The sequence below is a fragment of the Natrix helvetica genome, assembly GCF_964273705.1.
Source record: "Natrix helvetica genome assembly, chromosome: 2".
Classification (NCBI taxonomy): domain Eukaryota; kingdom Metazoa; phylum Chordata; class Lepidosauria; order Squamata; family Natricidae; genus Natrix; species Natrix helvetica.
In genome coordinates this window covers 261,480,975-261,508,259 of record NC_138552.1, presented here as the reverse complement: position 1 = coordinate 261,508,259, position 27,285 = coordinate 261,480,975, and the positions used below count along the sequence as shown (strand labels likewise).

Below are 27,285 nucleotides of genomic sequence, written 5' to 3'. Positions count from 1 at the left end.
AGAAGTACATTCCCATTCACTGTGGGAATGTTCTCTTGTCAGAATACATACACAATTTTTCCTTAAAATATAGAACAACTTCTCTGTAGGGACTTAACTATAACAAAATAAATATGCCGGTTGTGATTCTACAAGGCCGTTTAACCCTTTTGTCATCCTATTTTATTCTGCAGAAACCCAATTCCACATACAAAAGAATGTTTCTCACTTATAGCATTTTCAATAGAAAAATTTGGGAACAACTCACAAAATACCCTTCCATGAAATTTCAAAATGTTAAATATCACACAGGATTTGATATTTTGAGAATGCTATTGTTTTGCAAAATGAAAATCTATTTGCCCAAACATTTTTTAGCTCTCAAAAGGTATAGACCCTGAAGATACATTTACTATTTGTTTTGCAAAACTAACACAATCTGTAACATGACAGACCACAGAACTAAAAGCTATAATACAAATGCATTTAACTTTGTCCAAGAACTATTAAGCATTAGAGTCCCCCTGTACCACAGGGATAGTCACCCAATCAGTGGCTACAAATCCCTATTTTTCATCCAATAATTCTGCATAAAATATTAGAGTTTCTTTTCAGCAAATAAGGATTCCCCAGTTCTACAAAAACAAACAGTAAAAAAAAAAACACCACAGCATCAGTAGACTTAACAGATTCTCATTCTCCTTATCCCCATTGTCTGGGTCAGGAACTGCTTGGCCATTATAGCTTCTTTAGTCCAAAATGCTTTTGGTAGGTCAAACAGTACAATTGTTTCAGCATCAGGGAGGCACAGGAGTCCCATTTCATTTTTCCTAATGACCAGCCTTAAATGACTACAGGTCTTAACAGTGCTGGCAAATTATCAAGGCCTTCTACATTACATGGCCAATGGTCCTTTTAATAGAAAAAGCAATAATATATAGTTGTTTGCACCAAGCAAAACTCGTTAGAAAGTATTAGTTTAAGATAACAGTTCAGGAGCTATTAACAGCTACAAATGTTTACAGAAACCACTCCCCTCCCTCCTCCCTTCAAGTGAGCTGCTGAAGATGAGGGAGATGAAATTTTAAAAAAAGGCTGCATTTTATACCATAAGTGACTTGCTAGCTGGAAATGTGTTGTTAAAGTTCAATAAATTTGGAGAAGACTGAGTTACGCTGTCGTAAGCTGAAATATGGACTATAAGACAGTTAAAGGAAATCATACAGAGGTGGACAATGAAGAAAGAAACAGATAATATCATATAGGCACAGCAGGAAATATTTCTAGGTAGAATTGAAAGAGAACAAGAATCTCAAACAAAAGTCAAACTTTGCCAATAATCACTTTTATTTTTTCATACTAGCATAACATGAGAATTGACTTTGTGTCTTGCTGACATAGCAACTAAGAAAGTCGTGTTGCATTGACCATTATTGATTGCAAGCAATGCAAGCTGGGGGGGGGGGGGGCACACCTACGCCATACCATATATTTTCAATATTGACCTTCCACTCCTTTTGTATGGCTCTTTGGGCTGGCTATTGAATTTGGACTGCAGTGTAATAAACAGCTGAGGTTTAATTAATGGTAAATGAATACAAGACACAGGTTATGACTTTAACTAATTAGGGAATTGTTGAATTAAGTCTGCCTTGGAATGCAAGGCAGTACAATCAATACCCAATAAAAGGACTATGTATGTAATTTACCTGCAAATGTGTTTCCAATACCATCAAAGTGAGTTTAAATAAGTAAGATATATGAAAGTCTACCAGAAAAAAAGTTTTTTTTTAAGTTAACACTTCACATAGCTTATAGAACAATGAGAGTAATAGAACTAGTTTAATATGAAAGAAGACCAATCTTGCCCACAGACTCAGTTCAAGAGAAGTAAATGAAACAATCACTAAGTCTAATAACAGCAAAATGATGGACTGCAAGATTAGCAAGCTTTGTGGTTGAATGTTTGGTATGAGGAGATAGGAAACTAGTCAGGGAGGAGAGAGCATCTGAAAGTAATGCATTCTCCTATTGCAGTGATGGCGAACCTTTTCAGCACCACGTGCCCAAACTGGAACGTGTGTGCATGTGCACTTGCCGGAGCATCAGAAACCCAAAGATCAGCTGGCCAGCGCATGCATGCCTGTTTTTTGCCATTTTCCAGGCCCTTTGGGGGCATTTTCAGGCTGGTTTTTTGGCTGTTTTTCAGACTGTTTTTCAGGCTGTTTTGGGGCCATTTTCTGGACTGGTTTCAGAACATTTTCAGGCTGTTTTTCAGGCCAAAAGTGGCTGATAAACAGCCTGAAAACAGCCTGAAAATGGGCTGAAAAACACCGTTAGGGGAGGTGCTTTTCGGGCTGTTTTCAGGCCATGTTTTGCCCGAAAAATGGTCTATTTTTGGCTGCTTTCTGGCGCTCCGGCACCCACAAAGACCAGCTGCTCCAACGCTCATGTGTGCGATGGGAACCAGAAAAGCAGTTGGCGACGGTGCATGTGCCCACCGAGAGGGCTCGGTGTGTCACTTCTCACATGTGTGCCATAGGTTCGCTATCACAGTCCTATTGTTTGTGCTTACTGGACACACTGAGAAGCTTTATATGAAAACCAGTTAACTCTGGTTAGGAACAGCCTTATTTTGCTTCCTACAAGCAAAGTCAGTGGGGAAGCCAGCAGGCGGTCGCAAGTAGTGACATATCACATTTAATAACACTGCAAGATTCGCTTAATGACAGCAACTGGAAATGCTGCAACTTGCATTGCTAAATGACACAGTCACGTGATATTACATTTTACGACTGCTTTACTCAGCAACAGAAATTCTGTTTGCAATTACCATCGTTAAATGAGGCGGACCTGTATTTAAACTTTTAAATTTATTATATTGTTGGTTGCCTTAGAATTCAAATCCATTGACAAGAGCAACCGAAATAGTATGGATATCAGGAAACCAGTCCTCCTCCGCAACTGCTGATGAGACAATGCCTAGGTTCACAGATAACATCTATCCATTATGTACTTGACAAGGGTTCATTGAATGAACAACAATGTAACATATTATGTGAACTGAAACAAATGCAATCAATCAAACCATACTTGGAATCCCCCACATTTTTGATCTCATAAAATACATTTAAAATTTTGAAAGCCTATTGCGGATTCGTGCACAAAATGGCTCTGGGGGAGGAGGGATTATTCATTCAAAAGAGGATGTCATTACCAAGTACAGCATGCTATCAGACACTTCCCTCTAGCATTCCTTCCTAACCCTTCCTTATCTATTTTTGTTTTCCAGGGTAGATGGGTGGATTTTCAACTCCAGGTCCTCTCCCCTAAATGTTCCCACCTGATGCAACCTCGGAGGCATGCCTGCTACACGACAGCCCCAGCTCATTGGAAAAGCCTCCCACCAGAGATCAGAGGGATCCTTACCCTTAATTAGCCCTCGAGAAGGGGGGGGGGCTTTAAAGAGTTGGCACTTCCCCCAATCATTGGGATAGGATGGGGGTTGAGCTGCAAGGATGTTTGATTTGGCTGAAAAGAGTACTTTTGTTTTTAAAGATGTTTTTGGGGATTGTTGCGAGCTGACTAAAGTCACTGTATGAGATAAGTGGCGTATATGTCCTGTAAATAAATAATCAATAAATCAGTAGGATGCAGCCATCCTTATTTATATGTTCTAGTAATCTTTATACAGCCCATTTGGTTTTCTAAGGAAGTTTAGCAGTCCTCTAAGTGTGCAAAAATGATATGAGAGAGTATTGCTTTTCAACATGTCAGTTTCCAATGTTTAATTAAAATCTTTTTAAATATGTAAGAAACATATTTCTTCTTTCTTCTCATAGCTCAGCATGAGACTTACTGTACCAAGAGATTTCAGAAAGATAGGAATTTTGTCACTGAGTACTTGAAAAAGAAGAGACGGGAGGCCTAAGGATCAACTTAATCTGGGCTTTCATGTATGTAAGGGTCAATTGTAGTTGACTAAAATCTCACAGTCCCCAATCAGCATGGCCACAATAATTGGCACCACACTGCGTAAAATCTCTTTTGCTGAAGTGGGAAGACCCAAGTTGAAGATATCAGAGAACTTCAGGCCAATGTTGGAAAGAAACCACTGAATTGGGATGAGGATTCAAGTGGGGAATTATTCTGCACTCATTACATAAACATAGAGATCAATGCCTTTGAGCCTTAGGTAGGCTTCCCAGGCAGAAACTGCCAGTTTGGGCAGATTCCTGTGAAATAGGCATAGAACAAAAAAGGAGCTAGTTTGACCTCTACATATCTGGGTCTAGTTATTAATGCCTGACAGCAAATCACTCTATCTCAGACTAATCTAGGGGATGTAGCTATGGGATAAAAATTGGAGAGAGTATTTTCTACTGCCTTGAGCTTCTGGAGAAAAAATGGGAGACAAATATATTGAATTTAAAAAGATTATTAGAGACTTCTACAGGCAGCCCTTGAATTACAACATTTATTTAGTGACCATTCAAAGTTACAATGCCACTGAAAAAAGTGACCTGTAACCACCTTTCACACTTATGAGCTTTGCAGCATCCCCATGGTCACATGATTTTGATATGGATACTTGACAACCGGTTCATATTTATCACAGTTGCAATGTCCTGGAGTCAAGTGATCCCCTTTTGCGACCTTCTCACAAGCAAATTCAATGAGGAAGCCAGAATCACTTAACAACCATGTTACTAATTTAACAAATGCAGTGATTCACTTAATAAATGTGGCAAAAAAGTCATAAAATGGGGCAAAACTCCTTTAAGAAATTTCTCATTTAACAACATAAATTCTAGGCTCAATCGCGGTCGTAAGTCAAGAACTACGTGTACTTGTATGGTTCAATACTTCTCATTAATCGTTCTTTTTACAAATCAGCAGCCCAGACGAAGCATGGATATGGCTTCTAGCCTAAGAAGCATACAGTACAAACTCCATAGTGAAAGATTCCAGAAATATTCTCAGGACCCATGCTTGCAAAAAAAAAAAAAAAAGGTTCACCTTTCACAATACCACAAATAAATTACATTCATCTTAATAGGACAGAAAGTTATCACATGCAAAGGCCACTTTAGCTTTACTGAGAGCCACCACTGCTCCCACGTTTCACAAATTCAGTGAGTAATTTCTGAAGTGTTTGAAAGTGGGGAGGAGGAAGGGGGAGTGGAGGAAAAGAGATGAAAGACACTAACCTACTCCCTTGTGTGCATCTATGCTGGTAAATTCCATTGTACCATTATGGCCCCTTTTAGGATTTTCTTGATATTCTTTGTGGTTCCCACTGGGACAATATCTGTAGGCGAGTCCATAATCAGCAAGATAAACCTGGAAGACATGAGCAGAGACATGAATGATGCTTTCGTCCTCTGAAAAAGTATAACCTTTCTAATTAAGCCAGAAGAAAATGGTGGCTTAAGGACACTGTTAGATCTGCATTTTATTAAGCCAAATTGCACCTCAGGATAAAATATGCACATCTGGGGGCTATTAACAGCTACTTTCCCCTTCTAAGTTGTGTGCCTTCTACGCGCTGCCTTATTTCCAAGCAATACAGAATAAAATCACATTTTATTCTTAGGCTCCTTTCTCTCCAGGTGGGCATCCAGACATCATAAAATGCAATATGTCTTTTATCTTTCTTCATGCTGCTTATGGGAGCCTTCCTTCTCACAAAACACACTCACATACAGATCCCACCTTTCAACAACCACCCCTGCAACAAGTTCAAAATAGGTTCAGTTACAGGCAAGAACACAAGGAAAAGTTTCACAAATACCCATAGCGTTAACATACCAATTTCCTCCCCAGAAAGCATTCTAAAGGAATGCATCTCTTTACAATTGAACAGCTGATTTTTCAGAACTGTTCTAAGGCACTACCATCCCCCTAAGTGAACACTTATCAACCTAAAGTGAACAGTATCATTCTAAAAAAGGTTGATTCTGCAATACCTAGGTTTGGCAGAGATTAACAAAACAGAGTGCCAGTTTGGCATCAGGCTAGTGTTGGAAGAAATGTCCATCTGAGTTCAGGTCCAAGTGGGGGAAAAGACACTGGAAACATGGAGGCTGTTTGGAAAGATGGTTTAATGGTGGACAGGATCACATGGCTTGAGATCCTGAGCAGAAAAGGGAAGAGATGCTGAAAGTCCCTGGTCTTATGCCATCTCTGGGCCCTATCCCAGAGCTTCCTGTTCCTGTGTAAGAAATGCATTCTGATTGGTGGTCAGATTCCCAGGGGATGGTGCAGGGGCAACTTTGTAGGCTGTCTCCCAGGCTTGCCTGACTTTCTGGGTGATAATGTAATCTTCCCAGGTGCCATGTAGTGAGATGGGTAAAGGGCTAATACTATCATGTTCTGAGGCCCATGCCTTAATCCCATCACTCTGGAGCTGAAGGGGGTAGATCTTTGTTATGTAGAATAGACTGACTCAGGCCTTAATGGCTCATTCACAAAGATGGGGGCAGTTGAGTTTCTGCCTCTCTTGAGTTTCTACTTCTCTTTTTAGGGGATATATTCTGCCTTTTTCACAAAATATTTCATTTCTCTAGGAGAAATCTAGGGTTCTCTAGGGTTTTAACTTCCAACATTAGAAACCAGGAAAAGGGGGTTCTAGTCCTGCCTTGGGCACAAAGCTAACTAGGTGACCTTGGCCAAGTCACTTTCTGTCAGCCCTAGGAAGAAGGCAATGCAAACCACTTCTGAAAAACCTTGCCAAGAAAACCACAGGAACTTGTCCAGGTAAATCTCCAACTATTGGACATAATTAAACAGAGGGGAAAAGAGAAGCAAAATTGAAGCAAAACAGTAGTTCAAGGACAAAAACCTAAGCTATACCAACTGACCTCTTAACATCTTTTTATCTTATGCCACTTACATACAATGAGAAAAATCAACTTCATACATTTATAATAGGATTTTCTTTCTTAATTAGTTTACCTTTTCCTATTTAATAGAAAAACCTGTTAATGTTAACATATAAACATGGAATTACAAAAATAAAATAATTTAAACCTATAAACGATCACAGAATGCAGGATCTCTACTTTAAAACATTTTGTTTCTTGAGCAATTTTACAAGAACAGATAGCCAAGTGTGGAAGGAGAAAAGTCCTGTTTTGGCATACTCTTCACCTACTTCTCCAATTGCTTTCCATTTATGCATGTATAATATCAAATTTTGAAGGGAGGGATGATCACTTCTGGTCACTGAAGGCGACGGACGTTGTTGTCTGCTGTTCGTCTCTCTGGTGGGCTCCTTTCAGTAGCACAGGGGGTCTCGGAGGGGCCACATGCCGCAGGGCGGTTTGCTGGAACCCCCCGGATTCGGCGGCAGCCGGTGGGGGTGTTTCCAGCCTCGCCCCAGGAGCCAGGGAATGGAGGGGGGGCATGGAACAGCATTTGGCTGTCTGCCCTTTCGCTGAATGGGCTCCGGGAGGAAGGAGTTAATTAAGGAGGAGCGGCTGGAATGCGGGTGGCGAGAGATCCGTCCTAATCTCCTTAATTATCGTTAATGGATAAGCAGCAGACTATTGTAAGTTCATGTTCAATCTATTTGAAGCTGGAAGATTAGAGGGGGGTTTCTCTTTCTCTTTACTTTCCCCGGATAAAGCGGCATTTGAATTCTCTATATATATATCGGAATGGAGAGAGAATAAAGGCTGACTTGTCACCTGTATTAACTATGTGAGAAAAATTCATATCACAACTGCAAGAGGTGATTGCTGAGCTGTTTTCTTAAAGGAAAAAAAAACTTTATGGAAATCTTTGTTCTTCTTCCTGTGAAAGGAGAGGCCAACATGGCTCCCCTCCATCTTCATTTTTTTTTTTTGTAATAAAATTTTTATTGGTTTTTCAAAATTTATAGGGAAAAGGGTAAATGGACAGGTATACAAATTTTGGCAGTTGCAAAGTGTGTGAGGCCCCCCTCCCTCCATACCCATAGCGTACATTTATATATAATGCATTAGTATATAATTGATTATAATCAGCATATTAGTTCTATTATTAAATTCAATCAGATTAAACATTACAATATAAAATCCAAATATAATTCCATTTTCACTTTCGGTCAATTTATAATAATATGATTTTCATATTTATTTCTGTGATCTGAGTCTTCTTGCTATTGCCCCATCTCCCTCCACTGGCAGAGCTCTGGCCCCTCCCGTGTCCTGCGTGTCCGTTGTAGTGTCTGGTGGTTTCTCTAGGAGTGTTTTATTTTTTTCCATAAAGGCCTGCGCCTCTATGGGTGAATTAATTCTGATTCTTGTCTCCTCCCAGAATATCAGCATACCTTCAGGCATCAACCATCTAAACCACACCCCTTTCTGGTATAATTTATTCGCTAATTGCGAATAATTTTTTCTTTTTTCTCTAATCTTCTTAGGGATCTGCTTCAGAATGGTTATCTCCATATCATGATATGTCAATGCTTGCCCCCTTTGTACACCCAGAATTTCATCTCTTGTGGTTTTTCTAAGGAATTTAATGTGAACCTCCCTGGGTACATTGTGTGTTCTAGCATAAGCTGAGTTCACTCTATAAACCAGATCTATATCCCACCCCATCTGTTGTTTTTCTTTGTGTGTATAGTCAGCCAGAATGTTTGTCATGATGTCCCTTATATTTTCCCCATCTTCTTCTATAACATTTTGAAATCTAAGATAATAGGACATTCTCTCAAATTCTAATTTCATCTGTTGGATGTCAAGATCTTTGTTCCCTTTCTGCACAGCTTCCACCCCCCCCCTCACCTCCTCCACCCCCCCTTCCACAAGATTCAGTCTTTGTGAGTTCTTATATATTTGGGCTTGATTTTCTTTAATTTCATCTTTCATTTCCCTTAACTGTTTCTTGATTTCCTCCTGGCCCTGTAGAATTTGTTGAAGCATTTGTTGAAAGTCCATCTCTGTAGTCTTATGTTGCATCAGTTCTGTTATCTTTGACTGTGTGGCTGGACTGGATGTTGCGGATGTTGGAGCAGAAGTGGCAAAGCCAGGTTTTCCAGGAGGGGGTCTTTTAGATGCCATCCTTTATAACGTTAAAAGTTCAGTCCAAATATGAAGTAAGCAGTTAGAAAAGAAGGGTAGCCAGGTGAATCCGGGAGCAGAATAACCAGGCAGAAGAGAATCTCTCCAATAAGTCTGGCAATAGATAGAAAATTTCCCCTAGAAGGTTAAAAAAATACCAATCCACAAGAGGTTCCTCTGGGAGACACGGAGACAAAGACCGGAAGCCTGAATTTTAAAGGTGGAGTCAGGTTTCAGAGTTCATAAAGACAACGGAAGTGTGCCATCTTGCCCTGCCAGTTTTGGGCACAGAGGCGTAACAAAGTTTTAAAAAGTTCCAAAAGTCCTCAAATCAATGTAATATGTAAAATTAAATTGAAAAGAAAATCATCTCAGCCTAAGTGAGGCTTCATTCGTTGGCTCTCCCCCCTCCTCCTTCCCCGGGGGCTGAGAGCAAAATTGTTTCTTGCCGCTTGTCCAAGGGGGGGGGGAAACCCCCCTCCCTCCAGCCGCACCTCCAAAATGCTCCGAAAGTTATTTTAAAGTTTTAAAAGCTGAATCAAATCTTCATGCAAAGTAAGGGATGAAGAGAGAGGCAACCTCACCGCACCGCAGCTGCTTCCTTCAATTGTAGCATTCTCCAGTCGGCTTGTAGCGAGGCGCGAGGCGTGGAAACGCGATGCGCCCTCCGAGCTTGCTCCCCGGTGCCTTGGGCGCGCGAGAGAGCTCCCGCCGGCTGCCGCCGCTGCAGGAGACCTCCGCGATGCCGCCCCTCCGGCAGGACCCCTCTGCGGGGTGTCCTGTGCCCCCCAAGGAGTGGGGAAGCCCACCGGGGAGCCGGAGCGGGCAAAGAGCTGCCCGTCGCCGCCGCCGCCGGAACCGGAACTCCCCTCCATCTTCATTTTTGTACTTACAAATGAAGTCTGCCTTTTAAAACTACCTTTGAAAAAATCTCTGGCATTGTATTATTACTCCCCCCCCCCCCGGAGGACCCCTGGACTTCTCCTGCTATATGGTCTTCCTGGATTTTGATTATTTGATTTTCCCCTTTCTGGTGTGTCTCCGTGCCTTGGAACTGTGATGGAGAACTAACTTTTCACTTTCGGATTTGCCTGCCTCCTTGGATCGGCACAGCTGTGCAGTCCACTGATGCCATTTCTTTTGTAAAAGATTTATACCATCTCTGAAAGCAGATAAATGGGGCCCAAAAAACCACCAACGGGCAAGTCATTCTCGGCTCCCACATCTGCCACCTCCAGCCCAAGTATGTATCAGACGAAAATTACTTCATTGTTACAACAAGAAGGGACTGGAGAGCTTAAAAGACTTATCCGTTACCCAAATGTTTCAGGAAATTATGAGGGGTCAAAATGAGTTGAAAAAGGAGGTGACAAATCTCAAAGAAGAACTCAAAGGTGTACAACACCATATAACAGAAAACAAATAAAGAATTAATGTGTTGGAGGAGGGGGCGGCTGGGCTGGGGGAGGAGGTTAAGGCAGTCCAGAAGGGGAATTTAGAATTGGAAAATTTTATGGCAAAGAGAGAACTTGAAAGAATGTCCGTTTTTCTCAGATTCCAGAACCTACCAGAGACAGAAAATGAAGATCTTAAGGATATTATGAGTACAATTTTAGCAGAATATATTAAGAGAGACAAAGAACAGTTGTGGTGGGATATGGATCTGGTTTACAGAATTCAGCATATGCTAGAACACATAATGTTCCAAGGGAGGTACATGTTAAATTTCTTAGGAGGACCATGAGGGATGAGGTGGTAGGGGCTCAAAGGGGGGGTCCACTAAAATATAAAGACAAAGAAATAACCATTCTTAAGCAAATTCTGAAAAAAAATAAGAGAGAAAAGGAGGAAGTACTCCTCCTTATCAAAGAAATTATATAATAAAGGAGTTTGGTTTAGACCATTATTGCCAGAGGGAATGTTGATCTTTTGGGAGGGAAACAGAATTCGAATTAATACAGTGGGGGAGGCAGAAGCCTTCATTAAAAAACACAGTTCTCTCCTAGAGGACGAAAATATGGAGGTAGTGAAAAAGGTAGTAATGTACAAGATATGAAGGAGGGAGGCTGTGGCTCCATCTGGGGACAAGGAGGAGAGAGCAATATCGAAAAGGCTCAGATCACAAAAATAAATGCATTTGAAATATTATTGTAATTGTTGATATACTAGAAAGTGACAAAAAAGAGATGATTGAACACATGGTTGATATAATGTAGAACAAGATTCTGTTTTTGCTTATCTTTTATACGTTGTCTTTAACATTGTAAAAATTGTGAGATTTGGAGGGATTTCTACCACTAGCACGGGAGCTGCCAAAATTTTCTATGTACCTTTTAACCTTTCCCCATAAATGTTTAAAAACCAATAAAATTCTTTTTAAAAATTTTTTTGAAGGGAGTATACCCTCTATTTGCACTTCATATTTCAGTCCACTATAGGAATTAGGAAAGAATAATTTGGCCAAACCAGGAAAAGATCCATCTTAGAATAATATTTTGTTTTTCACAGAAACAACTAGTTGCAGATAAAAAACGGAGATGTATTTCCTCCTACCATTGTTCCCCTGCAATTGGTATTTAAAAGCATACTATTCTTGACTCAGAGGCAACATTAGCCTTTACTCTTTAGTAAATTCCAACATCACCCATTACATCAGCCTGCTGCCACTATTATTAGTTTGGTAGACCAACAGCTGTACACTTGAAAGTCTACAAGGGGCACCCTGCCCTAGACTTTTTAAGACTACAGCTCTTGACAGACTTGTTCTCAAGAATTTATCCCATCTTCCTTTAAAACCATCCAAGTTAGTGATCACTGTAGTAGTCAGTGCAATTTCCACAGGTTAATTTGTAAAATAATAAGAAACAAAAAAATAAAGATCTTGGAAGTATGTATTGGTACAAATTGAATGCCAGAAAGAAAGAAAAAATGTTACAGAAAAGTATCACTTCTTTCATTTGCACTTATTTCACTCCTCTGCTCACCTTAGGCCACCAGGCTTAAAATTTTGGGCCTGGACAAACTGGAACTACGCCGCCTGTGGTCCAACCTAAGCATAATACACAAAATTGTCTGCTACAACAGCCTACCTATCAACGACTACTTCAGCTTCAACTACAATAATACACAGGCAAACAAGCGATACAAACTCAAGCAAAACCGCTCCAAACTCGATTGCAGAAAATACGACTTCAGAAACAGAGTGGTAAATGCCTGGAATGCTCTACCTGTCTTCAGTGTTACATCCTCAAACTCCCACAGCTTCAACCTTAAAGTGTCTACCATGGACCTCACCCCCATTCCTAAGAGGTCTGTAAAGGGGGCGTGCATAAGTGCACCAGCGTGGCTACCATCCCTGTCCTATTGTCCCCATTTACTTGTTTTCATTTTCTTTGTTCATGTCCATGTTCATACTTATACCTGCTATCTTGTACATGTTTGACAAACTAATAAATAAATACATACATACACACATACATACATGCATATATAAAATGTATGCTCCTTTAAATCACAGACGTGCATCTCTGACCAGGCTAAGCTATAATGGTGTTTTAAAGGTTATTCTTTAAATAACAGTGCAAAGATGAAGAACCAGGATAAAAATGTAATTTAATTTCCTTTCATTCAACATTCAATTAATACAAGACAATATAGCCAATTAAGAGAAAAGTACATTAGATTACCTTAGTCATAGCTGCCTGCAGAGCACATTTCTTGTGAATGATATGGACAGTATGATCAGTTATGATAAACCCTGGACTGCCTGTTACAAGTGCAACCAAAGCCCAGAGTTGACACTCTTTCATGCAAGCAAGGATCTCTAAATAATACCTTGCAAACCAATGCACTGAGAGCACTTTGTTACAGTAGATAACTGCAAGGCATATGATTAAAACTCAGGAAATTGAGTTCTATTCTATTCCTTAGGCTTGCAGTCAGCTAAATGAACTTGGGCCAGCCCTAGGAAGGAGGCAAGGCAAACCACTTCTGAAATCTTGCCAAGAAAACTACAGGACTTGTCAAGGAGTCAGTGCTGACTCAAAAGCATGAAAACAATAACAACCACAGTCCACTATTGACTGCATCCCATCAATTAGCAGATGCATACAATGTACAGACACACTCAAAAAGAGTTGAGTATGTTTAGAAAAGCATACTGGCATGAACATGTCACCTAAGAGGTATGTAGTAGTAGTAGTAGTAGTAGTAGTAGTAGTAGTAGTAGTAGTAGTAGTAGTAGTAATAATAATAATAATAGTAATAATAATAATAATAATAATAATAATAATAATAATAATAATAATAATAATACCACCACCACCAAAGTAAGTTACCAAGCATGAAAAAATATGCTGAAAAGTATAAAGGAAGTCAGGGTGGGATGGTGTTGAGATCCTCAAAAAAGAAAGAGATAAGAAAAAAATGTTTATTAATTGATGTATGTTTAGCTGCAAGGTATAAAGGGATATACTGAATGGTGTCAATATGAACCTTATTAAGATTTTCTTTTCTTTCTTATCTCTTGCTTCTGATTTGTTCTGCTTACTATTTTTGCAGTTTTTCTATGCTACTGTATAACTCTACTTGCCTCAAAAAGAATATGATGTCTATGTTCGGATGTCTTGTTAAATATATTCTTGCAATTGATAATTTTATATTAGTAAATAGTAAAAGTTACAATTAGATGCAACTTCTGGGAACGTCAGAGTATTGCACTCAAAGCTTTTGTGGACTACATATGTCCCTCTAATTTTACACAGTTGCTGTACTTCAGGGGTGTCAAACTTAAGGCCCGTAAACCAGATCTGGACCACAGGGTGCATAGATATGGCCCCCAGGGCTGCCCTGGAAACAACGAAGAACCGGCCTGTGGTGCCTCTGCCAGCGAAAATGGAGCTCGGTTTCACTGGTAGACGGCTAGCAAAAGAAACTAAAAATTAAAAAGAAGAAATGTTTCCCCTTTTGCATTTGAGCATGCAAGAAGGGACAGGAAAGGAGAAAGGGAAAGACAAAGAAAAACATAGGAAGATGGAAAGAGAGCAAGGAAGGAAAAATAAGGAAAGGGGAAGGAAGAAGAAAGGAGAATGAAGAGGGAAGGAAAAAGAAGAGAAGGAAGGAAGGAAGATTATAATGAGTGAGGGAGGGTCTGAGGGAAGTCCTGCCTTGGCGCTTGGCCATCTCAGGTGCCCCCAACATAAGTGACATTGATCTGGCCACCCCCACCCATCCACACCCACACTTGCCCTCCAAGATCAAACACAACCCTGATACAGCCCTCAATGAAACTGAGTTTGACACCCCTGCTGTATTTTATTCAATGAAGTGTTTCAAAGCATTAATGGATAGTAGAAGAATGAAGCTGGCAGTATATAAATTTAATAAATATTATATGGCTCTTAATGAAGGGCAAAAATGGTGCCGAGCAAGAATACATTTACAAATCTACATGATGAAGGAAATATTTTAACTATTCAAAATTCAAAATTATTGTTATTAGAACTTTTAAAATGACTTTTGCACCTTAATGTGAAACTATTTAGTACAGGGGTGTCAAACACGTCATTATGGCATCGTCACATGACGTATCAGGACTTTTTCCCTTTCACTTAACCATTTAGAAGAACTTGACAGACTATCCTTATACTGTACATACTCAACACAGTTTGGAAATAACTGTTTTCACACCCAGCCAGCCTGTGGGTGCTGAGAGTTGGGAAAGAGTAAAGTAGGAAACAGTTCTAATTTCCCATCTATTATGCTGGAGAAACTACTTTTTATATCAGTCCTTAACTATTTTTGTTCTTCCTTGGATATAGGTTCCTGTCCTAAAAAATATGAACATCTCAAGAAATGAACTTGCTCTTAATTATGTTGCTCTTGATGATCTTTCTCTGATCTTTTTTTTTTAAAGCCAAAGTGAAATAAGCAAGTTATCTTGTAACCAATTCCTTTAAAACGATTAGCTCCTCTCTGGGCTTCAAGGCAAGTTTTGCAGTCTTGGGACGGCTAAAGTATCATGTTTTAAAATATCATTGTTGCAGCATCTTCTATGCATATTGAGAATGTGGCACTAGGAATACATTGCTCTTATTTCATGGGATCATTCTTTTCAGATTACACCAGTACTGTTCTATCCAACAGACCTATAGAGATTATGATACAAAGGCTGAAGACTGGAGGCAGCATCTGGAATTCTCAGAAAAGGCAAAAAGCTTTATCAGGCTGATTGCCTGCCTCTGTTTGCTCTTGCATTTTCTGGTAGATTCACTTTCCTTAGCATTCAATCTAGCCAAGCCAGGAGACAATAATGCATCAAATCAATGTGATGGAAAGGACAACTTAGTGGAATTGACTGAAGCAACTATACTACTGAGCCTATCAATTTAAGATGTAGCCTAATTTCAGTGCAATGTTCACATGAGGAGGATTTTGTTATATATTGCATCCAAGCCCATGCAAACTCCACCCATAATTTAAATGTATTTAAATGACAAGCAATGTAAAACATGGAACAAAAGGATTCCATATAATTATATCATGTACAAGGGAGTAATTATTTAATCTAATCTACCAAGAATAGGAGAGGAAGTCAGTGCATTAAGGCTAAAGCAGGGCTGTCAAAATCCCGGCCCGTGGATCGGATACGTCACACACTGGCCATGCGTACACCCGGTTTAGTGAAAGGGAAAAAAGTCATGATACATCATGTGACGACGCCGTGACAACACGAGTTTGACACCCCTGGGCTAAAGAAAAGATGATGATGACATCACTACTGCAGCTGTGTAGATAAGCAAATCAGCAGTCTGGGAAACTGCAGAATGACATATTTTGATGTTCAAGGGAAGTACTTAAGTGATGCAGATCTATACCAGATTAGAGCAAGGGCCCCACAAATTAATTATTCTTGATATTGAATTCATGTATTATCTTAAGCCATAATGTGGCTAATTTTAATTTGGTTTAGTGTATTGTGTAAATCCAGTCATTGTTGTCTGTTGATCATATAGCATATTATGTGAACCCAGCCAATTGTGACGAATTCAACAAACTATAGTCATTTGGAAGCTTAGTCTGAGAGTGCTGTAAAAACAGTAGTTCTTTGAGTTTTCAGTCTAGGTTCTTTTTCAGCCCGTATGAGGGATTGAATCTGGAATTTTGGCATACAAAGCAATTATCCATCAACTTACCCCAATAGAACACAGTTACAGAATACTCAAGCTTAATAACAAAAACTGGAATTGATTCAAGATATTAAGAGTGCCTTAACAAGAAAATTAGTAATGAAAAACAAGCTTCTTTGAAAACAGCTTGTCCACTGTTGATTCCCCTCTGCAAGGCACTCCCTCTGCTACAGGATAACATTGCTAGAAATTTTCAAAACATTCTCATTCATTAGTAGTCCTCTGCATTATACTTTTTTCATAAAGTTGGAGGAAAGCTTCTCAGATTGCATTGCTGTGTTTTGTGGAATGCACAAGAATTGAGTTGAGCTTAACAGCCAAGAAAACAGTGGAAGTCTCTTCATGTATTCTCTGGAAAAAAGGACTGGGGGTGACATGATAACAATGTTCCAGTATCTCAGAGGCTGTCACAAAGATGACAGGGTGGATGGGGGAGGAAAACCTATTCTTCAAAGCAATGGATGGAAACTAATCAAGGAGAGAAGCAACCCAGACAGTGAGAACAATTAATCTGTGGAACAGCTTGCTTTCAGAAGTTGTGAATGCTCCATCACTGTTTTTAAAGTTTTTAAAGAAGAGATTGGACATCCATTTGGCTGAAATGGTATAAAATGTCCTGCCTGAGCAAGAAGTTGGACTAGAAGACCTCCAAGGCCCCTTCCAACTCTGTTGTTCTATTATGTATTCTGGAATATTCAATAGAAAAAAGAAAAAGGAGAAGACTCTTCATGAATGAGAATTTTACACATGCACAGAGAATCCAACTTAAATCTTTAGAATTCACAAGCACAAACTTTATCAGATAAAAATTCTTTATTATAAAACAATATATGCTTGGTTTTATTGCATAGCACTAAGTAGTATGAGAATTATAATCATTTTTGTATTATTGTAATAAATTACTATTAATTTATATTTATAAAATATAAAGATGAACAACTGTCTTCAAATCCGTTAGAGGGTAAATGCAGTACTGGGAATAATCATATACAAAAGACTAAAAAATATCCTGTCCTTTTGCTTACCTGTTTATACAAAAGCATTCCAAACAACATGTTCTAAATAAAAGCTCTGCAATTATCTCCAGGAAACCAAAAATGTGTTTTTAAATATTCACATACATGCCTCAATTATCCATGTTCAAGTTTTTTACTCATCATATTTAAAGGCAAAGTATCTACAGGGTAGTAGAACACAGTTTGGAGAAAAACATAACAAAAACATGGGAAGTATTTCACTTCCATTTTTTTTTAGTCAATGGACTTGCCATATAAACCTGATGAGATATATTGCTTTGTTAGCACAGTAATAAATTTGGATCACCAGTGTATTAGGAGGCCAACTTAATTAGGCCGCAGAACTCGATGACAGCGTTATTAGCAGTAAAACGGCAATCAACTGCAGCACAAGATGTAAAACTTGATCTTCCCAAAGCATTTATCCCTGGGGGCAAGGAGTTCTGATTGACTTCTGGGGCATTTGTTAGCAGGGAGCCTGATCCAGCTATCCCATGCAGAGACAAAATCATTCTTGGTTGAAGTTGCAGGGAATACTCAGCACACAAGTCTCACAGCTGTATCGTATAATTTTTTACATTGCAAAACATACTTAAGTGCCTAATTGTAGACTTCAAAATTTAACTATGTTTGTTCTGTCACTATTTTCTGTGAAGTTCTGTAAAATAGTTTGCATTATCTTAAAGCAAAATAAAAGCAGCCACTATATATCCTATATTTAAAAGTGCATATGAATGCCCAAGAATTTGTCTCCTACTTAAAAGTATAAATGGATTTTATCCGATAAGACTTAATACAAAAAAAGCCCCCAATGTCAGTATCTCAAAGGCAGTAGTTCAACAGAGTTTGTAGAGACCGTCATTTTGAAAATAGTCATTAAAGACTATGCTGCAATCAAAACTAGGAATAACATGGTTGAATCTGAGTCATTCACGGTGGCTCACTAGAGGCTACAGAAATTAATGAAGTTTGAGAACTTTGAATCTATAGATTCCAATCTAAAGGTTTCCAATGAAAAAAATACTTTCTTTTAAGGCAGGAATTTCCTGAAACTATCACTGTGATTTACTTTCACAAGTCAAGTTTATTCAGTAAGTCTGCCATGAGCAAAGTAACCTGCAACCATGGATGCCTTTAACACTAGATTTGGTGACCGGCAGCAGCCTCTGAATTTGTTAACTATAAAAGAGGTAAATAGAAGTGAAATACTTTTTCAACTGGTAAAATATACATTTTCAGCATGCTAATTAGCTCTGCATGCATTGTCTCATGTTGATTTCAATGCATCTACAGGTGAAACTCGAAAAATTAGAATATTATGCAAAAGTTCATTTATTTCAGTAATGCAACTTAAAAGGTGAAACTAATATATGTGATAGACTCATTACATGCAAAGCAAGATAGTTCAAGCCCTGATTTGTCATAATTGTGATGATTATGGCTTACAGCTCATGAAAACCCCAAATGCACAATCTCAGAAAATTAGAATATTGTGAAAAGGTGCGATATTCTAGGCTCAAAGTGTCCCACTCTAATCAGCTAATTAAGCCATAACACCTGCAAAGGATTCCTGAGCCTTTAAATGCTATCTCAGTCTGGTTCAGTAGGAATCACAATCATGGGAAAAACTGCTGACCTGACAGTTGTGCAGAAAACCATCATTGACACCCTCCATAAGGAGGGAAAGCCTCAAGCACAGTAATTGCACAGTCATTAAACCAGGTTTTGGTCCTTTTGGCAGTGTGGACAGGTGCCAAGTCCTGCTGGAAAATGAAGTCAACATCCCCATAAAGCTCGTCTGTGGAAGGAAGCATGAAGTGCTCCAAAATCTCCTGGTAGACGGCTCGATTGACCTTGGACTTAATGAAGCACAGTGGACCAACACCAGCAGATGACATGGGTCCCCAAATCAACACAGACTGTGGAAACTTCACACTGGACTTCAAGCATCTTACAGTGTGTGCCTCTCCATTCTTTCTTCATACTCTGGGTCCTTGCAAAAGTTGCTCTCATCAGAAAAGAGGACTTTGGACCATTGAGCAACAGACCAGGTCTGTTTTTCTTTAGCCCAGGTAAGACGCTTCTGATGTTTGTTGTTCAGGAGCAGCCTGACAAGAGGAATACAACATTTGAAGCCCATGTCCAGGATCCGTCTTTGTGTGGTGGTTCTTGATATACTGACTCCAGCCTCAGTCCACTCCTTGTGAAAGTCCCCAACACTTTTGAATGGCCTTTTCCTGACAATCCTCTCCAGGCTGCGGTCATCCCTGCTGCTTGTGCACCTTTTTCTTCCACACTTTTCCCTTCCACATAACTTTCTATTAATGTGCTTTGATACAGCACTTTGGGAACATCCAACTTCTTTTGCAATTACCTTTTGAGACTTTCCCTCCTTATGGAGGGTGTCAATGATGGTTTTCTGCACAACTGTCAGGTTAGCAGTCTTTCCCATGATTGTGATTCCTACTGAACCAGACTGAGATACCATTTAAAGGTGCAGGAACCCTTTGCAGGTGTTATGGCTTAATTAGCTGATTAGGGTGGGACACTTTGAGCCTAGAATATTGCACCTTTTCACAATATTCTAATTTTCTGAGATTGTAGTTTTGGGGTTTCAGGAGCTGTAAGCCATAATCATCACAATTATGACAAATCAGGGTTTGAACTATCTTGCTTTGCAGGTAATGAATCTATCTCATATATTAGTTTCACCTTTTAAGTTGCATTACTGAAATAAATGAACTTTTGCACAATATTCTAATTTTTTGAGTTTCACCTGTATATGAAAAAAAATGAGCACATAGAGCAATTTCCTTCACATATATAAACATCTAATTTTAAAGCCATGAAAGATTCAGGTGTTTTGTAAAGTTTTGGTAACAAATCACTTCACTGAGCTATTACACAAAATAAGTTTGTAAGCCAGACTGTCAATTTCATCTGAATAAAAACACAAACCTCTCATGCTTTCTTCTCCTTAGCAACAATGCATGCAGTTTAAGCAACCATCCTGATTTTTTGAAAAATCGAAGAACATTTAACAATTTATTTACCTCATGTGAATTTTTGTAGTCCAAAAGTAAATTTGCTGCTTTAATATCCCCATGCACATATTCATTTTCATGAATATATTCCAAGACATCTAGCTAGTGGGCAAGAAAAGACTGTATTTGTATTTATATTACAATCATTCCCACAATATTATTTAAAGACTTAACAAGTTTTCTTAAATACATGAAGGGAAATATTACAGGTAGTCTTCAACTTACAATTGACCATTGAGCTCAACATTTCTGTTGCTAAACTAAATTATTTGTTAAGTGAATTTTGCCCCATTTTAAGACTTTTCTTGCAACAGATCTTAAGTTAATCATTGCAGTTTTTAAGTTAGTAGTTCAGTTAAGTGAATCTGGTTTCCCAATTGACTTTGCTTGTCAGAAGATTGCAAAAGGAGATCAAATGACCCCAGGATACTGTAACGATCATAACTGTGAGTCAATTGTCAAGCTTATGAATTTTGATCACTGACCATGGAGAAGCCTCAATGGTCTTAAATATGAAAAATGGTCATAAGTACCATTGTAATTTTGAACATTCACTAAATGAACTGTTGTAAATTGAGGACCAGCCATGTTTTGAAGAAAAAACATATTTCTTAATCCAGAGTGAAAAGACAAAGTAAACTATTTAATTAAACATAAAAATGTATAATACTTTCGTAGTATACTTTGAATAATCACTTAAAAGGAGCGAGTAGAGACTCAGCCAATTTTTAGATTTCAAGTAATAAAAAAAATGTAAGGCATGATAGACAAAAAAATCTTTTAAATATGAAATGCAGGCACTCAGCTCAAGTTTTAATTAGCTTCAAATTATTACACCAGAGGAAGAATGGAGAAAGTCTTTCTTCACTGTAGTCATTCTTTTAAGCAAAATTAAACACTTAAAAATACATATGCAAGACTCAAAGGGTCCATTTATCCCCATCCAAAGTTTACTGAGGTTTTATACCTACCACCTGCATCCCAATCTGCAGAACAGTTTCCTTGTCAAATTTTCTCCCTTCTCTTTCAAAGACAGTTTGAAGATCTTCTCCTAATCTTTCCATCACCATAAATCTGTAACTATGTATGTCCACAAAGAAAAACAGTGAGAACATACTGCCCTTACATAAAAAGTCAACAACAAAAGCAAGTGTGTATGAGTGAAATAAATTTTACTAGATTAGATATTAATCCACCTAATGTGGCAGCAGTCTCCAAGATGTTACCCAAAGCATATCCTTCTTTCACATTATCCTAAAGTGTTTCATCATTTCTTTCAAGGAAGGTCTATTAAAATTCCCTACCCCAGAATTCCTGTTCAGCTCTGCTGTATTGTAATGTCTTCCTTACCTTTTACCAAGATGTTTTAATTGGCCTGATCCAAAGAAAACAGGAACGCCTAAAAATGTTAGTTGTTTCATCTTCATCCATTTTTTGACTGACAAAACATGAGGGGAAAACAGGTTCTTTAAAACTGCCCAGCTTCTTTTTTAAATAAAACATAACTATGATTTTTGGAAATATCAGAAAAATGTTATGAAAATGTATATACACGTTAGGTATATTTTCTAAAAGTAACACTGAAATAAAGTTAAATTTTCATAAGTGACTATTCCCAAGCTATTATTCCTGAAAAAGTATTAATAGTAGCTTGAAATAGGACACTTCTGTTGCCTGACTTACTATGTTCTTCTTTTGCAGCACGTTGGTAGAACTTCAGTTCTGAAAATAAGGGCCCATTTTCAAGATATTCCTAAACAGATATATGTAAAAAAGCACAAAGTTTCATGTCAATTATGTGTTACACATAATTGAGTCATACATAAATAGGGAAAATGCTAAGAGGAGGAGCTTGATTAAATATGATGAGAAGAAAGGACAACACACATCACCTTTGTCTAGTCACCCCATCTAGATTTTGTTTGATTTGAAATCCAGAACCACCAAGGCATCCCAGGCTCCAGTTCTGCTTAACTATGCTTGGCTTGAAACAGTCTGGCAGAATTTTGTAAAGCAGACCTTTTGTCTGGATTATAAAAAAAGATATTTTCTATGTTTTCTGCGTAACCCATGTGCGGATAATACCTTCCAACTATACATTACAGAATTTTCAAAAAGGAATGAAATCATTGGTATGGGAGACTTTGATAACTAAAACATCTTTTGAGAGACTGATTTTGCCCTGCATGGTCCTTCTAGGAAATTCATAATTTCTGTTGTGTTAACTTTCAGGACATGGAGAAAGGCATAAGGAGTCAGGTATCCCTGACTTCTTAATAATCAATAGGAAAGATTTCAGTATTGTACTAAGGAGATTAAGGTAAACTTCCCATGTAATTTTGAAAAGACTATTTTAATTAAATATACCATTATTTTTCCCCAATCCAAATAAATTTGGAAAGACACTAAGTAAAGTTGCTCAAACTCTGCCTGTCTATCTATTGCACAGTAATTACAAAACCTAAACACAGCAGACCCAGATTTGGTAGAAGCTAGCAAAAGAAAGATGGAATGCACAAATGGGTGGAACAAGCTGGAGGCTATAGCTATTTTAAAAAAAATCTATCTCCATTTCTAGTTGGGAAGTGGATTGGAATATTACAGAGTACTCCATTCTAAGTGTTGTTTTTTTCTGGTCACAAGATCCAGAACAGAGCATACAAAGCTCACTGTATGCTTTCCAATCCGCACATCATGTGATGGGATGTGATAGGATGAATTCCCAAGAGGAAAGGTCTGCATTCCATAGGAACAAGAGGCCAACTCAGTTCAGATAGTTTTTGTGAGAGAAAGAGGGTGAAGATGGCCTTTTCCTAACAGTTCCCAAGGTAAATGTTCATGTAGGTAGCAGTCTGCCTTAGTTTGGCAAGATGCTGTCTATAGGTGAGGAACAATAAAGAAATTGTTGGAAGAATTACTATGTCTTTCTTGTTTTTGGCACCTGACCCACAAACATATGCAGATGTAACGCAAGAAGAGAGCTGGAACCCAAAAGTCCTCATCAAAAGGCAAGATCACTAACAATACAATACTGTTACCTCCTATAATAACTGTTAGTAAAGTTTGGAAAGAATTTCAGAATCGGGGTAATACCTCGTGCTAACTTTTCTAATTTTATTTTTCCTTCCTTTGATCCAGTGGCGTAGCGTGGGGGGTGCAGGGGGTGCCGGCCGCACCGGGCGCAACATCTGGGGGGGCGCCCTGACTCGCCCCGCGCCGCCCTTTGCCGGACTGTGGCCGCCTCTTTCCGCACCCGGCTTGGCCCGCGAACTAAGCTCCCCGGCCCCGGCCCGCCCAGGCCCCTCCTGCGCACCACCTACCTCCCAGCGGAGCCACCAAGACCCGCCACGCCGCCCCCACGGGAGCCGAAGGAGAGCGGCGCTGCGCTCCGTCTGCCCACGGTTGCAACACCACCGCGTCCTCCCGCTCCGCCTGGAGCGCCCCGGGGAGCCGGCGCCTTTCCGAAGCCCCCGGTGCGCCTCCCACCCCCGCGGCACCTGCTTCCCTTCAGTTGAGCCTTTTCCCGCTGCCCTGTCGAGCTCCTCCTCGGGAGGAAGGCAGGAGGCCAGCATGGAGAGCCTCACTTGACTGATGCAGACCAAGGGGCAGCTGCAGTCGGGCCACCCTCGGGTTAGGGGGCGCAAATTACTTGCCCCGGGTGCTGACAACCCACGCGACGCCACTGCTTTGATCATTTCTTAAGACTGTGATTGATAGAGCAAGGATTGTCTTGCCCTAAAATGGTCTGTTAATCTTTTGTCTAAAAGAGTACACTCACATCAAATAAACAAATAAAAATGTAAGGAAATCATGCAATTCCTTTGGATTAGAAACAATAAAAAGGTAATAGTTTTAAAGTTGTAATAATTACCACTTTAATGACATACACAGCATTGTTTTCTACAGGAACATCAAGATAAGGGGAAGCTGCAAGATAAAATTAAGGCAGAGAAAGTTATGGAAGACTTGAGCCACTTTATCTAGAACTGAATTTTAACTCAACAAGATATGATGCAATTATATTCCTGCACAAATATTAAAAACTGGAAAATATTATTTAACAAGAATTTGACTATAAATGAAATAATGTAATTTTTTATTGTTTTCTTCATAATATGTGATAAAGTTCTATCATTAATATTATTCTTGTTTTTACAAGATTTAAAGTAATATGCCAGGAAGTCACCAGTTCAACTTCAATTTATTCAGTGAATGGACTAGAACAAACTTGGAACTGCAGGCTTCCCCATGCACATAATTTAAGACAGCTTTTCCTAAGATGGATGTGATTAGATACACAGAGTTCACTTCCCACCAATTTTCAACCAAGATTATGCTGGCTGGATAATTCTGGGAGTTGAACATCACAGATCTAGAAAAAAAAGTAACTTTTTAAAAAGAACCTTGATTTAGAATCCAGAACTCCTACATGTTAAGCCTTCTGAGCAGAAGTAAGTATTTCTCATCCCCATATTAGCTATATCCATATTTTCCTCTCTTTATCTTACAATAGGAAACTTCCTATGGGACACTGAAATTCACCCCCAGTCTAATTAGTCCTTTTGCATAACTTCCATCCCATGCTTCATGAAAATATGTCCAATGGAAAAGCACTAGTATTCATCTTAAGATAGGCTTAAGATACAGAAGAATCTTGACAAACTTGAACATTGGGCATTATCAATAAAATGAAATTCAGTGGTGAAAAGAGTAAGGTTCTAGATTTAGGCAACAAAAACAAAATGCACAGGTACAGTATAGGTGGTTACTCATGCAATTGTAGCAACTGTGAGAGGGATCTTGGAGTCCTAGTAGACAATCATTTAAATATGAGCCAGCAGTGTGCAGCAGCTGCCAAAAAAGCCAACACAGTTCTAGGATGCATCAACAGAGGGATAGAATCAAGATCATGTGAAGAGTTAATACCACTTTATAATGCCTTGGTAAGGCCACACTTGGAATACTGCATTCAGTTTTGGTCACCACGATGTAGAAAAGATGTGGAGACTCTAGAAAGAGTGCAGAGAAGAGCAACAAAGATTAGGGGACTGGGGACTGGAGACTAAAACATATGAAGAACAGTTGCAGGAACTGGGTATGTCTAGCTTAATGAAAAGAAGGACTAGGGGAGACATGATAGCAGTGTTCCAATATCTCAGGGGTTGCCACAAAGAAGAGGGAGTCAAACTATTCTCCAAGGCACCTGAGTGTAGTACAAGAGGCAATGGGTAGAAACTAATCAAGGAGAGAAGCAATTTAGAACTGAGGATAAATTTCCTGACAGAACAATTAATCAGTGGAACAGCTTGCCCAAGAAGTTGTGAATGCCCCAACACTGGAAGTCTTTAAGAAGATGTTGGATATACATTTGTCTGAAACGGTATAGGGTTTCCTGCCTAGGCAGGGGGTTGGACTAGAAGACCTCCAAGGTTCCTTCCAACTCTGCTATTGTATTATTGTATTTGACATGATTCATGGCAGGCCCATTCCAAGTGGATCTTCTCCAGATATCATTTCAGTTTCACCTCTTAGGAACACAACTATTAATTCTAATCAAGTTATGATTGTCTTTCTATACAAACTTCTTCTAACTTGTACACAACCTCATACAAGTTCTGGTCAAAGTAATTTAGTAAACTTTGAATAAACAATATATTAATATACGCAGTTGAAATCCAAATCAGAATACAGAATAATTGAAAGGGGAAGAAATTGACTATCTTCGCCCTACCATGTTATTCTTTCATTTTGACCACATTCATTGGAAAAGATGATAGGTGTACTTGCAGGATATGACGAGGACATCTAATAATAATGTCTAGCTGTTCAAATCAAAAGTTTTAATCTTTTGTTTGTACTTCTCTTTCATTTTATACAAGTACTTACTTTATTAATAAACCCAATATTAGTTTCGTTATACCAGTATTAACACAAGGTTTTCTTAATTTGTGCAAACACCTTAAATAAAAAGATAGCCAATGCATCCATTTTATACAGAGTAAGTCATCTTTTGCAGCTAACCAAGTATTAACCACTAAAAATGGTCTTTCTCTGTGATAAGAAAAAAAAAGTAAGATTCTCTGCCTGCACAGCATGAGTTCTGCCATTAAGCCATGGCTGTTCCCCATAGCTTTTGTTAGTTTCACATGCAAAAGTAACATCAGATCACACTTCTGGAGAATATTGCTTTTTTTTCTCCCCACACAATGATAACCTGGCACCATGGCACCCAGAAGTCCGACAAAGTAACTTGCTGGTTTTGCTTGCCAGCTGGAATCTACAAATTTCCATGTACAACAGTTTATTTGTGTAGCAATCATCTCCTGGAATAATGGAAAAAGTGCCTGCAGTACATCTTGTGGAGTCAGTTTTGCAGGCAAAGTTTACACAGAGGGAAGAGGAAAGCAGTGCCTATTGGCAATTAAACAGAATTCCCAACTCCTGTCCACAGCTGATCTCATTGCCACTGCTGGAGCTCTGGCAACAAATACTCATTTTGCAAATATGGATGGCCTCAAGAAAGTGGGGGTTTGTGCACGAGCATGCTGTGGTTATAAAAATTTGAAGAGTAATAATTTCCTATGGGTTTTACTTATATGCTAACTTCACAATATCTACAATCTCTAGACATTCCAAGATCAGAAAGTACCAATTCTGGTGATTTTTTTTCAAAGTTCTTTACTACTTTTGCAAAAGCTAGGAAGACAGGATTTATTTTTATATTTTCCTTCATCTTTTGTATCACCCTTCACTAGCCAAATGCCCTCCAGATATGTTAGAAAAACTTCCCATCTGATGAGCCAAGATGGATAAACTAAATGAATCTGAAAGTCCTCTGGTCAAGGAAATCTTAGTCACATATTTCTCATTTCCTAATCTTCCACTTGTACTCAATGAAGTTAAATGGGCATGAAACTATTTAGTATTCAAGCTGGAGACCAAGGAAACACCACTTTAACAATTTTAAGTGCTGCAAAACTAAAGGGAAGGCAAGAGTATTTATATAATG

At 38.9% G+C, this 27,285-nt stretch overlaps 1 protein-coding gene across 4 annotated transcripts in view; it reads right to left on the bottom strand.

Annotated features, from left to right (window-relative positions):
- The window catches only part of VRK2 (VRK serine/threonine kinase 2), a gene marked incomplete at its 3' end in the record, with an annotated part of 62,405 nt that overhangs the window by 30,759 nt on the left and 4,361 nt on the right, over positions 1-27,285 (bottom strand). For all 4 annotated transcript variants that reach the window (XM_081942357.1, XM_081942356.1, XM_081942354.1 and 1 more), the window contains exons 3-8: positions 24,148-24,203; positions 21,960-22,029; positions 21,627-21,714; positions 21,248-21,356; positions 20,286-20,378; positions 5,190-5,322 (exon numbers count right to left, since the gene is read on the bottom strand). In XM_081942357.1, the coding sequence (XP_081798483.1) occupies positions 5,190-5,322; positions 20,286-20,378; positions 21,248-21,356; positions 21,627-21,714; positions 21,960-22,029; positions 24,148-24,203 (549 nt within the window). The remainder of the gene's footprint in view (positions 1-5,189; positions 5,323-20,285; positions 20,379-21,247; positions 21,357-21,626; positions 21,715-21,959; positions 22,030-24,147; positions 24,204-27,285) is intronic.